This window comes from Phyllostomus discolor, chromosome 1 (assembly GCF_004126475.2).
Source record: "Phyllostomus discolor isolate MPI-MPIP mPhyDis1 chromosome 1, mPhyDis1.pri.v3, whole genome shotgun sequence".
In the NCBI taxonomy this organism is placed as follows: domain Eukaryota; kingdom Metazoa; phylum Chordata; class Mammalia; order Chiroptera; family Phyllostomidae; genus Phyllostomus; species Phyllostomus discolor.
Genome location: NC_040903.2, coordinates 161,354,162 through 161,370,515, shown reverse-complemented (window position 1 = coordinate 161,370,515; position 16,354 = coordinate 161,354,162). Strand labels below are relative to the sequence as shown.

General features: G+C 38.4%; 2 protein-coding genes across 3 annotated transcripts in view; one reads left to right on the top strand and one right to left on the bottom strand.

The window, feature by feature from the left end:
- Positions 1–5,884, bottom strand: part of GALK2 (galactokinase 2) — a 130,764-nt gene extending 124,880 nt beyond the window's left edge. Inside the window, exon 1 of the mRNA XM_028505938.2 lies at positions 5,532–5,884. Coding sequence (XP_028361739.1) covers positions 5,532–5,860 — 329 coding nt within the window. The 5' untranslated portion in view covers positions 5,861–5,884. The remainder of the gene's footprint in view (positions 1–5,531) is intronic.
- A 36-nt stretch (positions 5,885–5,920) lies between these two features.
- Positions 5,921–16,354, top strand: part of COPS2 (COP9 signalosome subunit 2) — a 34,438-nt gene continuing 24,004 nt past the window's right edge. The window contains exon 1 of one of the 2 annotated variants that reach the window (XM_028505517.2): positions 5,921–6,034. In XM_028505517.2, coding sequence (XP_028361318.1) covers positions 5,981–6,034 — 54 coding nt within the window. In that variant the 5' untranslated portion in view covers positions 5,921–5,980. The remainder of the gene's footprint in view (positions 6,035–16,354) is intronic. The other variant, XM_028505516.2, reaches the window with a different exon arrangement.

Below are 16,354 nucleotides of genomic sequence, written 5' to 3'. Positions count from 1 at the left end.
TCCCTTTTTGGAATAATTGAGCCAAAGTGAAAGAGTAAGAATATAGTGGAGCTGGAATTAAAACCAAGGTCTCTAGACTCCTAGCCCAGCCTACTTCTGAATGTGTGTGAGTTTTGATGGGACCTCAGTGAAGTATGCTTCAAGAAAAATTATTGAAATAATTAGTAACTTTGTCTCCAAAATTTATACATTATTATTTTTATAAAACATTACTTTTAAAATAACTTGTTCTCCAACTACTGAAGACCCCCAACTGGAAACCAAAAAACAAAACTCACATGACTTTTTTATGCTATATCTTTTGTATGCCGGGCCTCTCGCTATATAAGCACTTTCCATTTATCATTACCTCTCTGAATCTTCCCAACAATCCTCATGAAGTAGGAAAGTATTCTTCCTTTGTCAATTTTAGAATAATCATAATACAGGTTACCTAAAATTATCAAAAATATACTTCTAAAGAATTGATTTATGTTGAGAATTAAATGGCCAATTATTTTTGACAAAGGCGCCAAGACAATTCAATAGGAAAAGGATCATCTTTTTAACAACACCGGAACAATTTAATTTCCATATGCGGACAAAAGCAAACCTCTACCTTCACCTCACACTGCACATAAAAATTAAACTTGAAATAGGCATAGACCTAAATGTAAAAGTTAAAACTAAATAAAACTTCTAGAAGAAAACATAAGAGAAAATCTTTTGGATGGGGCAAATATTCCTTAAATACCACACACACAAAATCACAAAGAACTCTTACAACTTGATGGTAATAAGACAAATAACCCAATTTAAAAATAGACAGAAAAAACTGAAGAGCTACTTCGCCAACAAAGATGCATGGATGACAAATAAGCACATGAAAAGATGTTCAACATTAATCATTACAGAAATGAAAATTAAACCCACAATGATATACCACTACACTCTTGCTAGAGGGTTAACTTTAAAACACCTGACCACACATGTTGACAAGGATGGGATACAATTAGAACTCTTATATACTGCTGATAGATACACAAAATTGCAAAAACAGTTAAGAAAACAATTTGACAGTTTCTTAAAAAGGTAAACATATACATACCATATGATCCAACCATTCTACTACTAGGTATTTACCTGTCATTCATTTCTACTGCTGTATAACAATATTACCACAAACTTAGTATAAAACGATACACATTGATTATCTGTTTCTATGGTTCAGAGTCAGGGCACAGCTTAGCTGGCTCCTCTCTCTAGGGCAGAGGTGGCAAACACAAGGCCCGCGGGCCGAATTCAGTCTTCCACCTTGTTCCTACCCAGCAGCAGCACCAAGCTCTCGCTTAACTATTATGGAGTAGTTACATTTATACAGTTCTAAAATTACATTAGGCTCTTTACAGGCAACCGCAAGGCCGATGAGGCCCCCGATGAAAATGAGTTTGACACCCCTGCTCTATAGTCTCACAAAGTATTATCTGAGTTTCAGCTGGGGAAGGATTCATTTCCAAGATCACACAGCTGTGAGCAGAATTCGGTTCTTATTAGGTTGTCAGCATGAAGGCCACAGTTTCTTGCTAGCTGTTGGCTCAATGCCACCCTCAGCTCTTTGCCACATGGTCCTTCACAACAGGGCCATTTGCTGTTTTAAAGCCAGAAAAGGAGGCAGAGTCTGTCCTAGCAAGATGGGTTTACAATCTTGTGTAATGTCATCATGTACATCACCTTTGCTGTATCTTGTAATTAAAAACAATTGACATTTATTTGTCAATTATACCCCAACAAAGTTTTTTTTTTTAAAGGCAAGTCAGATTTCACCCACACTGAAAAGGGAGCAGTGGTGTCCAACCCACAGCCCCCCAGCCACAGCGACTCAGGATGGCTATGAATGTGGCGCAACACAAAATCGTACATTTACTTAATACATTATGAGATTTCTTTTTTGTGATCATGTGTTGCAATGTATTTAATGTGTGGCCCAAGACAACTCTTCTTATTCCAGTGTGGCCCAGAGATGCCAAAAGGTTGGTCACCCCTGAGGGAAAGTATTATTCAAAAGCATGAGTAATGAGACCACCTTGGAGTCCATCCACCACATTACACAAGAGAAATAAAACACATATCTGTACAAAAACCTGTAGACAAATGTTCTTAGCAGCTTTATTTGTATTCGTCAAAAACTAAAAAGAGTCAAATACCCATCAACAGGATAAACTGTAGTATATCCATACAATGGAATATTCAGCAATAAAAAGAAACAACCAACTGATACAGGCATCAATATGGATGAATCTCAAAATAATTTTACTGAGTGAAAGAAGCCAGGCAAAAGAGAGTACATACTAAATGCTTATTTACATCAAACTCCAGAAAAGTAAACTAATCTACTGTGACAAAACAAACAGACCAGTGATTTCCTGGCAAAATTGAAGGGAGGAGGAGACAAATTACCAAAAGGTGATAAGAAAATTCTGTAGTGATAAATATGTTTATTATCTTCATCATGGTGATGGTTTCACAGACTTACACGTAAGTCAAAATGTTGGGAACCACCCTGCCTCGTTTCAGAAGGGAAGGATGACCTAAGACAGGCATGGTCAAAAAGGGGCCCTCAGGGAAGGACTTGGGCGGCTATAGAAAAAGGGGATGATGGACCCTCAGCCCTCGGCTTTGACATAGCCTAAATGCTCATTCAGTCTGCGAAAAGTCTCCTAATCTCTGGGCTGCCTTACTTCCCCTGCCTGACTTAAGCCTGAAACAATGCTGGAGGTGGGTGCGGCCCTGTGCTGGAAAGGACAGGTTCCCCGGGGCAATCAGGCCTAAGAAAGAATATATAAAATCCTGTGAAACCTGCTTTGCTAAGAATGTCCTCAGTTTTCTGATAAGGATCCAAGCTTGAAATGAGTTTTGTTTCCCGGAAGTTTCATGGCCCTTTAGCTAACTGGCCCTGACTCAGAATAAGCCCTTATAGTTCTTTGTGTGTTATTTATTGTTTGATCCTTACTGCCTGACAATGATTGATGAGCTTTACCTGTATTCCTGTGCAAATTGAACCCAATAAAAGCCCACTGAGGAAAAAGCTCCTGGCCCTTCTCCTTTGAGAGTTCAGCCACCTTTCCTCCCCAAGCAGATCATGCCTTGGTAGACTTATTCTCATCCACGGTAGACTGGGGGCTCTGCAGGCAAAGCTCCCCCACATGAAAATTCATCAAATTATACATGTTATGTGCAGTTTAATGTACCTCAACAAAGCTTTTTTCTGTTTTTTTAAAAACATTGCATCCATTTCAACAAGGGCACCAATTAATTGTCACATCAGTTAATTAAAATAAAAATTTGTTTATTATTTACCACTCAGTAAAACTGATATCAAGAAAAAGGATTTCATAACTGCACAAAGTATTCAGAATATGCTGTGTGAATGAGGTGACATTCAAATGAACTTTCAAGGACAAAAAAGATTTTGATGTGTAGTGATACATATAAGGGCATTCCCAGAGCAGAAAGGTTAATTCACATGCTTGTTTATTCAACAAACATTCATTACACTTGTGTACTCAAGGAATATGCTAAGCACAATGCAGACCACTTTAACTGCTCTTAGCAAATTTCCAGACTGGGTTTATGAAATTTGGAGATGACCAGGATATTATGCTCAAAATTTAGCTACATTTTTCCTAATGTTCCTAGTCAATAATTTACTTGAACAATTCTTTCTTCATTGTAGGAGTAAATAATTACATTAAAAAGCAGTAAATTATATAAATACATTCAATAAAATGATTTTATACATGTGATCAGTACATACATGGTTGATGATTTCAAAATTGTTTCATTAATTAAGAAGCAAAACTATATAGCTCTGGTTACTCTGAGCAGATAAATCTTTGACCATCTTAGGATTCAACTTTCTCTTGAAGAATTATTAATTTCTGGTAGAGTAACCATGTGACCTATTGTCTAAACTTCTGAGAATGATAGATGCTGATAATTATTATTCTGGGAAAACAGTACTAAACCAAGGCTGTCCTGAGCAAACTGAGATGGATAATCATCCCAGCATAGGGAGATTTTGTTTTGTTGTAAGGTTTCAAGTACTGATTCCTGAGCTCTGCCCCAGATCTACTGATTTAAATCTCTGGTGTGGAGTTTGGGAAGCTATAATTTAATGAGCTGCTATGACTGGGAAACCTTGGATTCTAACATGGTATCACTTAAGGCTCTTCCAATTCTAAAATTATATGTTTAATAAGGAAATTTTGAACATGCATTGGCTATTAGATGATATTGAGGAATGATTAATTTTCTTAGTGTAACAATGATATAATTACATAAGCAAATGTCTTTATTTTTAGGAAATACACATAGCTGCATTTAAGAGTGATTTCATATATGCATCTTACTTTGAAGAAATACATACAGACACAAATAAAGCTGATTGTGGATATACACATGTTGAGTGGACTATTCTCTCAATTTGACTGTATGTTTGAAATTTCTCATAATAAAATAATGGGAGAAAAAACTATTAGGGAAAATTTGTTTATAAGTATGCAATATTGTTATATAACTTTTAAGAACTATGACCAGCCCTGGCTGGCATAGCTCAGTGGATTGAGCCCAGGCTGCGAACCAAAGCGTCGCAGGTTTGATTCCCAGTTAGGGTACATGCCTGGGTTGCAGGCCATGACCCTCAGCAACTGCACATGGATGTTTCTCTCTCTTCCTCCCTCCCTTCCCTCTCTAAAAAAAATAAATACATAAATAAAATCTTAAAAAAAGAACTATGACCAAAAATGTGATTAGTAAATCAACAAATTACTAAAATGTGATTACTAAATCAAATAATCAATTCATTACTAAAAAAATCCAGCCTGTAATGCTCCTTTGACTTTTTCCAGAGACAAAGTGACAAAGATATTCACTGCAGAATTGTTTAAAATAGTGTTATTTTTGCAACATTCTAAATGTATCAAAATGGCATGCTAATGTAAATTAAGGTATATTGGTTCATTCAAAGGAGGGATTATTAAACAACTATTAAAATCATCATTGTCAAGAATATATTGTACACATCCTATGCTGTTACATAACTAGGTACAAAAAGAATCTGAAATTATATCTGTGCTATAACTATATAAAATTTGTGGACTCAAGTGGGCAGAACTGAGTCCACACTTAGCATTATATAAAAATGCTAAGTAGTTTTTCCCCTTTATTTCATTTTCTTATTTCGAATTATGCTGATGATTTTGTGCAACCATACATTTTTAAAAACAGGCTGTTAACTACCACCTTAATATGGTCCTAAGAGCAGTACATGTCAGTTTAAAATTTGTTGAACAACTGAATTAAGACTTTGGGCGCCTCAACTGGTTGATGCTCAACTAATTTGGGAAATCCAAAGAATCGTTTTGCCGACTACAAATATGACAAACATTACGTGTAAAACTGCACTGTTGTAAAGGTCTCCAAACGCCACAGGATCACTCACCGCAATGAGTAGGCTAAAAGCATGTAGATAATGATGGTAGAAATAACACTACCTGTCATACAATACGGGCATGTCAGCCTTTACTCCGTAAAAGGCTTCTGGTTCTAGGCTGCCTCTAATTTTCACCAGAATGAGATGGTTCCAGAGTCCCAGGCAAGGGAGGAGACTGTTCCCTTGCCTAGGAGGCTGGAAACTGCTTGATGTGAGCACAAGGTTTCCAAGGCCCTTCAGCTGAGTTCCCCAGCACTTGACAATTCCCCGGTTGCTAGGTTTAGTTGCTAAGGCACCAACCGTCTCGCAGGAAGAAAGAGCAGTGCACTCCCTTTTGGAGTCGTAGTGAATCCTCCCCATGCCGAGCGTATTTGTTCCGGGTGGAAACATTTAGCTCCTCTAAGAGAGACGGGAAGGGAAGGAGAAGCTGGGAGTGACGCCTCAGCCGCGGAGGATTGTGGGAGGAGGTTGTCTCCAATTTCTCCTCCCCCTCCCCCTTTCCCGGCCAAGATGTCTGACATGGAAGATGATTTCATGTGCGATGATGAAGAGGACTACGACCTGGTGAGGCGCAGGGGACGAACCTGGAGGGCTGGAAGTGGTGTCTGGCTTTAGGGGCCAGGGCAGGGGCGGCCGCGGCCTCTCTCCGTAGAACATGTGCTCCTTCCAACTTCTCCCGGTGCAGTGACAGGACGGGTTTACCTCCTCCCCATTCCCGCACCGGCTGGGGCCCTGCTTCTCCAGCATGGGGGAGGGGAGGGTAAACGAGGCAGCAAAGGGGGTCCCGAGCCTTACGCTCCAAGTCGGAGCGCCTCCTCCATTTATTTAGACTACCCTGGCCTCCGGCGTCCGGTTCTCGGTGCCGCTACCACCTCCCTATCGCGCGAGCCGCCTCTGGGGCTGTGTAGTGGTCTAGGCCCCGGCTCTGCCCTTTCGGCCCCAGCATTGCGGGGGGGCCCCTTATTCATACTTGTACTGAGCTGGTGCGAAATGCTGGGAGAAGGGTCTGAAAACTGGGGGCGAAGAGGGGGCGGGAAGCCTTTCTGCTCCCAGGCCGGACCATGAAACGGGTCTCCTGGAAACATAGCTTAATTAATCTTGCCCAGGGTTCGTTTTGGTTTAAGGTGTAGGTGTTGTGGAGAATTCAGAGCAAAGATAGATGGGAAAAGTAGGTGAACTACTTGTGTGTAAAGAGAAAAGCTGGGAAGGAGGTTCTGCTTTTTGTTTGTTTTGGTGAGCAGAGACAGGTAACAAGGGTGTTGACCCAGTGGGGTTTTTTTTCTTGGCTTAGAAATTACCCACTATTTAAAGTTGAAAATATCAATGGTGAAAAAATAAACGAATTTATGCAGCTGAATGATAATTTCAAAACATTTACGTTTTAATTTATGAGCAGATTTTACAGGTTTTTAAACAATTCACTGACATTTCAGGTTGCTGCTCAAAAATATGATCTGTGTGGGAACTAAAAAAGTATCTAGACCAAGAATCAACGTCAACTTTGCTTTTTAAAAAATGGAGTTGCATTTTTCTGCATGGTTCATGTACACTGTAGTGATGCTGCATTATCATAAAGTTATGAATGCTTGGGGAGATGTGGCTTCTCTGATATTTTAAGTGCCAGAGACTCTCAAGATATTAATAATCGTTTTTGAATTAGTGTAAAACTACTTTGTAAAGTCATTTCCAATGAAGCTTTCCATTTTAAAAGAAGGCATATTTGCAAAAGGGTAAGGAAGATGATTGCTATTATGTGAAAGTCATGATAGAGGTTTTGAGCATCCTTAAAGTCAGATGTAAAATTTTGCTAATAATTATGATTTCTGCCTTATGTTTTTTGTTTGTGCAAACTAAATCAGTTGTAGGCAGTGCCTTCACTTTATTAAGAATAAGTTACTTGTGACATCTTAAGCATTTTTATTTATTACATGTTTGTATTACAGATATTTTTGTAACAATGGAAGTGTTTCTTTTAAATGTTTGTATTTTTAGTTTGTGTTTTTAAATCTTTCTGCTCCTGTTTTTCCTAAGCAGTAGCTTTCAATACATACATGACTCATTAGCACTATGATTAACTTGAAGGTCATCATTATATTAATTTGTGCAGGAATTTTAATTGAATATTCAGTTGTTTAATTTGACTTTCTGCCACCTTTTAGGGCCTGTTATACCACATGTACAATATAAAGTTGAATATATAGGTGGTTCGTCTTGTTTGAAAATTTCTTAACCAAAAAAAGATCTTACACTACTACATAATTAAATGAAATTTTTTCCCTCAGCATTCTGTTAAATGTCCCTCTCCCCATATCTCTCTTGCATGGATACCATTCTGGATTCCCAGATAGATGTCAAGTGGTAAAAGCTTTTATGCTCTGTTTACTATTAGTTAAACTCTTTTGTGTGGCACAATATTTATTTAATATTTTATTTTTTACTGCCTTAGTTAATTTCCTTAAACCACTATGTTTTAAAAAAAAAGATTAAGGGTTTGGTTGCTATTTCATGCTTACATGTTACTAAAAGAAAAGTTTTAGGTTTGTTTGTTTGTTTTTAATAATTATTTGCCTGGGTCGTTTTGTTTGTTAGTTTAAGATTTAGCATCTACAGAATTGACTCGCTGTTCTAGGGAAACTTATTTTTTATTTAAAAATGTTTGTTGGAAATTTTCCCATCACCTCGTTTTAGTCAAAATGTTAAAACTAAAAGCATGAGAATTTCTGGCTACATATATATATTCAGCCTTTTGTAGGTTGTCTCTTGATAAATGTTAACACTATGGGGTACTTTCTGGTTTTGCCCAATGTAGTAGAAATGAGTAGGTAGACTACCATTGGAAAAAGTGAAAATATGTTTCTAAAACTATAGTTTTTTTGTGGGGGTTTTTTTGTTTGTTTTTTTTATTTTATAGAGGAGGAAGGGAGGGAGATAGAGAGCGAGAGAGGAACATCAATGTGCGGTTGCTGGGGGTTATGGCCTGCAACCCAGGCATGTACCCTGGCTGGGAATCGAACCTGCGACACTTTGGTTCGCAGCCTGCGCTCAATCCACTGAGCTACACCAGCCAGGGCTTAAAACTATAGTTTTAATCCAAGAAAGTAAATAACAATTTGTTCCCAAGATCTCAAAGCAAACAAACTTGGTTTAAAAAGAAACAAACATAAAATAAATCCAGTTTGGGTTTTTTACCTTGTTTATTTTTAGAGAGAGGGAAATGGAGGGAGATAAGGTGAGAAACATCAACTGGTTACTTCTCATACCAAATCCAAACCTATTTCCCCTGCCCAGGAACTGAACTGGCAACCTTTCGATTTGTGGGACAGTGCTCAACCAACTGAGCAACATCCGTGAAGATGAAATTAGTACTCTTGACCTCTTCTAATATCTTAAGATTTTTATTTTAGGCAGAAGCAGGCATTTTCTAAGCAGAGGAATTTATGTGGCAGGGAATGCAGAGATAGGAGATGGCACAGGTAAATGTCTTTTAATCCAGTGCTAATTTTACAGATTTATAGATTATTTCCTGGTATACTAATACTAAATAACAACTATAGTGCCATTCATTAAGTTGATAATGCTTTTGGTAAGTTCATTATATGATAATTCCACAGTCCAGACATTCTAGCATGAAATTGCTTAGTATTTCTAATCATTTAAAAAGGGTTTAAAACAGATTGACTTCATACCAAAAGTTATTCTTTAGTAGGTCCTGTGATATGTACAGCATTGTACATTTGCATTTAAATGTATTACAAGGAAAAAATTTTGTTAAAAAGGTAGAATAATTCCACTTGGTTAAATATATTTCCAGCTGTGAGCCTCATCTGCCCTAGTCAAGCTCATAGTTATGATTAGTGAATGAATGTTTACTAGCATTGTTTCTTCTTTTAATATATAGCAGTTTTAATGCCCTAAAAATTTACTTCTTTGTTTATCTACTTTTTGGGAGGGTAGAGACAAGTCTTAACTATAGGATACCTACCTTACAGAATCTCTTATTTGTCACCATTTTAATAAGATCTGCAGACAAATGATGGCTTGCACTTTAGTTTCTCATATTATAAAGAACCTTAGAACATGGTTTGGCAAATTAAAATGAACACTACTCTCTTTTAAAAAGATTTTGAATCAATGTGTACAGAATATATAATCTCATCTGAAAAAGAGCTGTTAGATTAATGTAGGGCAAGAGCAGGAGAATAGCTTTTTAGGGATTTGTGTGTTTAGTATAAAGAGTCTCACTTGGTCATTCATTGTGCGTATAAGAGGAACAAGGAGGTTGTAGGCTATTTTTCTGAGATTGTTGTCCCAGTAACTGACTGCTTGAAAAAATAAATGTTGGGGATCCCTAAGACTAGATTTTCAAACAGTATACTTTTTGTAAGTCTGAGAGGCATTGTTTTCTATGCTGTACACACATTTGGTATTCTGCATATAGTCTTCATAAAAATGAAATTTGTACAGTTGAGGCTTCTAAAAGAAACTGTGTTTAATTGTAAATTATTAGAAAAAGGCCCAAATTATCAATAATAGGAAAATACTAATAATATTAATACAAATAAGGTAATGATAGATAAATTATGGTATATTCATGTGATGGAGTAGCTATATCAGCATTTCAAACCATGCTTCTGAAGAATATTCAATTATATGAAAAACTTATGAGCCCTGGGTGGCTCAGCGGATTGAGCACCAGCCTGCAAACTGAAGGGTTGCAGGTTCAATTCCCAGACAGGACACATGCCTGGATTGTGGGCTGAGTCCCCGGTAGGGGGCACATGAGAAGCAACCACACATTGATGTTTCTGTCCCTCTCCTTCTCCCTCCCTTCCCCCCTCTCTAAAAAGAAATAAACCAAATCATTTTTTAAAAAAGGAAAGAAAAACGTTTTGTAAATTGTATTGGTCAGGGCTCTTGAATAAGGGATAGGAATGCATGTCAAACTAGTTTAAACTAAAAGACTGTGTATTTGGCTCATATCACCAGGAAGTATAAGTATGGCTGGATTCATTGGCTAAGATGATGGTGCTGCATTTTTTACTATGTCTGTCTCTCTTCCTGGGCTGCTTTCTTCAATATGTTCTCTTAACTGCCTTTACATTATCTAAGATGTAATGCAGCATCTTCCTAGTATCATAACCCCAAAGGAGAGAGGGTCTTCTCTGCTAGCTCCAACAGGGAAATCTCAGGAAGGGACAACTTAAGTATCTGTGTCCTTCTGTGAACCACTTTCACTGTAGAGAGGGAGATGGGGTTGCTTGCCTCTTCTGTAGGAAGAGTGCTGTAATTGAAAACCCTCACCTGATAGAGGAAAGGTTTGTCCCTAATGCTGCATACACAGTGAGTACATCTCCACTATAAATATGTAATTTATATTACAGTGTTATTGGGTGGGAATAAATTTTATTTGTTGAGTGCTATTTTGTTGTGGAAAAATAGAGAAAAATGTCTGGAAAATCTGAAAAGTGTCAGGAAATTAAAATTTGTTTCTTGCAAACCTTTCACAGTGAGTCTATATTACCTTTATTGCTGGAGGAGAGAGAGTAGGTTACAGGGTACAAATGAACAAAAATTTTACTTCAATCTTGGGAGGCCAAGCAGTGATTTTTGTCATTGCTCAAAATTTTTTAGAGTTTCTCTTAGAAATTGTCTTCTAAATCTGAGGAATCTGGCCTTTTAAAATAGATATTTCATGCACATGGCTCAAGAATATAAAATATAAAATAAACTTTCCATTTTTGTTCCTCATTTGCCCAATCCCATTCCTCCCCATACATTTTTATCCCTCTCCCTTTTTCTTTCTAAGAACGTATTTATTTATTTTTAGAGAGAGGGGAAGGAAGACAGGGAGGGAGAGAAAGATCGATGTGCGAGAGAAACATCAGTCGGTTGCCTCTCGCATGCACCCCAACCAGGGACCTGACCTGCAACCCAGGCATGTGCCCTGACTAGGAATTGAACCAGTGACCTTTTGGTTCTCAGGCTAGTGCTCAATCCACTGAGCCACACCAGCCAGGGCTTTTTTCCCCCCTCCAAAGATTTAATTTACCCCCCTCCCTTTTTTTAAACCAGGATGTAGTATATCATTTGCATTGTTTTACATGTCACTTTTTAATTTATCTTAGAAATTATTCCATGTAAATATCTAAAGAGCTTGCTCATTTTTTTCAGCTACATTGATTGAATGGATGTGCCATACTTTAACTTATTAGTTTCCTTTTGATAAGAATTTGCCTAGTGTGCTGTTACAAACAATATGCAGCCTTTCCCCCCCTTTCTTTCTTATAATTTTAGAGAGGGAGAGAAAAAGAAACATCAGTTTGTTATTCCACTCATTTATGCATTCATTGGTTGCTTCTTTATATGCGCCCTCACCAGTGATCAAACCCACAACTTTGGTGTATCAGAATGACACTCTATCCAACTGAGATAACTGACCAGGGCCCATGGCATGGCGTGGTGTGGCTTCACTTCTCTCCTCCCCTCCCCTCCTCTCCTCCTTCCTTCCTGTTTAAACTTCAGCTGTAGCCAGGTCTTGTCCTTTTTGTACATGTGAAAGATTATATTCGGAGTCATTTTTGATAAGTTGGGCCATCGAACTGAATGATTCTGTTTTAGGTTAAAAACATCTAATTAAGTTTGTTTTCTTGAGAGTTTCAGAAGTGTTATTTAATCATCATGTCAGTATAATTGGTATAATTTTACTACCTCTTAAAGTTACTACTTCAAAGGAAAGTATTGGACATAGAACTTTGGGTGCATTTTTGCAACACTTCATAAGTGTACCCTGTATAACGAATTAGAGAGATTCAAACAAGGATAACTAAAAAGATAAGTAGTGGGGGAGACAGCTTTTATATGCTAAGAATAAGATAAATTTAAGGCTTTTCACTTCTAACATAGATCTGTAAACTGTGAGTACCCAACAAAGTAAATTTACAATTGTAAATTATATCTCAAAATGAACATACAGAACTCAGCAGGAATTAGGAACTTCCTATAGGGCTCCACCCCCACATTTGACAGGAGAGGAACTAAATCATGAAGTAACTTACCTATGTTTACACAACAGATTAGTGGGAGAGTCAAAACTAGAGGCCAGGTCTAATGACTTTTATGATGTCTGTCTTTGGAATGTTTAATTTGAAGACTGAAAGTTTAAGATGAAAGAATGTTCTAATTTATATCACTGATAACAAATTAAGACCCATTAACTTGAGTGAAATTTTTCACTCAAGTGAAAAATATTTCAATATTTGATTATTGAAAAGTTGTCCCAGTTTTCACCCTCTGCCCCTCTCCACCCAGTACACCCATTCCCTCCAGCAATTTGCCCACCCTTAGTTCATGTCCATGGGTCGTGCATATAAGTTCCTTGGTTTCTCCATTTCCTATACTATTTTTAACACCCCCCCCCCATCTATTTTGTACCTACCAATTATGCTTTAAAATTTTTTTTAAGATTTTACTTATTTTTAGAGAGAGGGGAAGGAAGGGAAGAAGAGGGAAAGAAACAACAATGTGTGGTCAGCTCTCACACATTCCCCAGTGGGGACTGGGTCCACAACCCAGAAACAACTCTGACTGGGAATCAAATGAAGGACCCTTTGGTTCGCAGGCCAGCACTCAATCCAGTGAGCCACACCAGCCAGGGCTATACCTACCAATTATGCTTCTTAATCCCTACACGTTCTCCCCCTTTCCCCAGCCAACTGATAACCCTCCAAGTGATCCCCATACCTGTGATTCTGTTCCTGTTCTGGTTGTTAGCTTTGGTTTTTGGGTTTTGGTGTTTTTTTTAGATTCAGTTGTAGATCGTTGTAAATTTGTTGGCTTTTTAGTGTTCATAGTTTTGATCTCCTTTTTATTAAATAAGTCCCTTTAATAATGGCTTGGTGATGATGAATTCCTTTAGCTTTACCTTATCTGAGAAGCACTTTATCTGCCCTTCTGTTCTAAATGCTAGCTTTGCTGGATAGAGTAATCTTGGTCACAAGTCCTTGCTTTTCATGACTTTGAATATTTTTTGCCAGTCCCTTCTTGCCTGCAAGGTTTCTTTTGAGAAATCAGCTGACATGTTTGGAGACGTCCCAGGGCAACTTACATTGTCCTCGTGTTGTTGTTCTTGTTGTTGTTGTTTAATTCTTTTTTTCTTCTTGCTATTCTAGTTGAATGCTTATTTCTTCCTTATGTTCCAAATCATTAATCTGAACCCCGGCTTCATCCCCTCCACTGTTGGTTCCTTGTAGATTTTTCTTTATTAGTATAACTTCATTTCTTTCTGGGTCTTTTTTATTTTGTTGCCATACTCAGTGAGTCCTTTGAGTATCCTGATCACCAATGTTTTGAACTCTGCATCTGATAGGTTGTCTATGTTTCATTTAGTTCTTTTTCTGGAGTTTTGTTCTTTCATTTGGGCCATATTTGTCTCCTCAATTTGGTAGCCTCCCTGTGTATTTGTTTCTGTCTATCAGGTAGAGCTGCTTTGACTCCCTGTCTTAGTAGCATGGCCTGTTGTAGAAAAGGCACCTGTACATTGTGTGGGGTAGAGCCACAAGGGCAGGGCAACCTGCTTTGTGGCTCTGTAGGGGTGGTGGGGGGCTCAGAGAGGGGAGAGTGCTTCTGTCTGGCTTCTGGAGGTTTGCCTGGCACTTGCCCTGTGTGACTGGTGCCCTTCCAGCTGTTGCCTGCGTGCTGAATCCCAGTGGGGGTGGATCTGTCTACATTTTAAGTGCATGCAGGCCCTTAAAGCGTAGTCTTCTGAAAATTTGACAGTTCTTCCGTTGCCCTAACCTCTACTGGTTTTTACAATCAGAAGTTATGGGACTTTATCTTCTTGGCACTGGGACCCTGGGCTGTGTGTTCTGGCCTGGGGCTGGGATCACTTGCTCCCAAGGTATCCCTCCCGATTTTTATCCACCACACACGAATGTGGGACCATCCCGTAGGCTGCTGCCTTTCCGCGCCATACAGCACCCCTGTGCTTCTCTGCCTGTGTCCACCCCTTCTGCCCGTGTGGATGAATGTGGCTTCTTTAAATCCTTGGTAGTTGGACTACCATACAGCTCGATTTTCTGATGGTTCTGGGTGTTGTTTTGAGGCCTAATTGTAATTCTTTCTGTGGTTGCACAAGGAAGCAAAAGCATGTTTATACCTCTTTCTTGACCAGAAGTTTCCCTGGAGCACATTACTTTAGACTTCTATTGCCAGCAGACACAGGAATAAGTAGATGAACTCTAGATCCAACTACTCTGTTCAGTAGTAACTAGATACCTTCTGACAGAGTCAGAATTGCCTTCTGGCTACTGTGTGTCATTGTTATTTTGGAACATTCAGCTGTTTTCATTTCAATTAAGCAAGCACTTACGGGCACTTTGTAGTATACCAGGCTCTGGGGATACCAGGTGAGGAAGAAAAAGTTCCCTGCTTTTGAGAAGTTCATGGCAGGGCAGCTGACAGGAGAGAACATAAACACAAGGTCTGTATTAGAGAGATGCATGTCATGTAAAAGCTTGGCTAAGATTTATTTTGCCAAGAAGAGTTGGAGAAAGAATCACAAAGTAAGCCTTGATGAATATGTTGCTGAGGAATGTTAGGACAGAGGAGCATCATGGGAGAAATGTGGGAAGTTTCTTAGGAGAGAAGGCAGTTAGAATTTGTAGGAGAGAGAACGGTTTATGCCAAAACAGAGACTTTAAATTGTGTGACATTTTTGAGAAAGGAAAAATAGATTTGGGTGGTGTGGACGGTTCACAGATTGCTTTGGGGAGCCCTCCAGACATGAGTTATTATATAAGTAGGTTGGAATTATTAGTAGGTTTTTTAAATACCTTTAACAATGTTCAAGTGCTTGTTTCTTTTTCAAATAATTGCTTAAATTCTTCATTGTATTTTAAATTACTCTTAATATATTTATTAAAGTTTCAGTTTCTCGTTTAAAAAACACCTTAGTTGACCTTTTACGAATTAGCCCTGGCCAGGTGGCTTAGCTGGTTGGAGCATCATCCTGTACACCAAAAGGTTGTGGGTTCAATCCCTGTCGGTGTGTGTACAGGAAGCAACCAATCAACGCTTCTCTCTCACATCAATGTCTCTCTCTCTTTGTCTATCTAATAAGAATTACTTTTAAAAGTTTGGGGGTTTTTTTAGATTTTATTTATTTATCTTTAGAGAGGGGAAGGGAGGAAGAAAAAAGAGAAACATCAGTGTGCAAAAGAAACATCAATTGGCGGCTGCCTCTTACACACCCCCAACTGGGGACCTGGTCTGCAACCCAGACATGTGCCCTGATTAGGATCCAGCCAGCAACCCTTTGGTTTGCAGGTCTAGCTCAATCCACTAAGCCACACCAACCAGGGCTGAAAAAAAGTGTTAACATTTACAAATTAGGTGTGTTTCCTATTCATCTCACATATGGGAATTCTTTTTAGCAATATTTATTTAATACTTACATTCCCTATTCTGACTAATGGCACTGTAGTCATTAGAGATAGATGTATTTTCCTTTATCTTGTTCCCATGTGCTAGGTGCTTCCTATTTTATGCTCTCAACATCACTTTACATCTTCTATGTTAATTCTATCCCCTTCCTTTTCTCCATATTCTACCACTTGAAATCAGGCCTCCATTATCTCTTGGCCAGACTATTGTAAGAGTATCCAGTGGGCTGCTTCATTGCTACCAGAGTTCTCTTCCTAAAACACAAATATGATTATTTCTCTGTAAAACCTTTTAATCACTCTCCATTTGATCTAAACTCCTTGCTAGACTTCTATACGCCTGTTGCTCTGTCCTTACTAGTTTATCTCACATCATCTCATTACACTCAGCTTGTGTTTCAGCCCAATTCATGGTTCTTCCAAATATGCAATACTATTTAAAGCT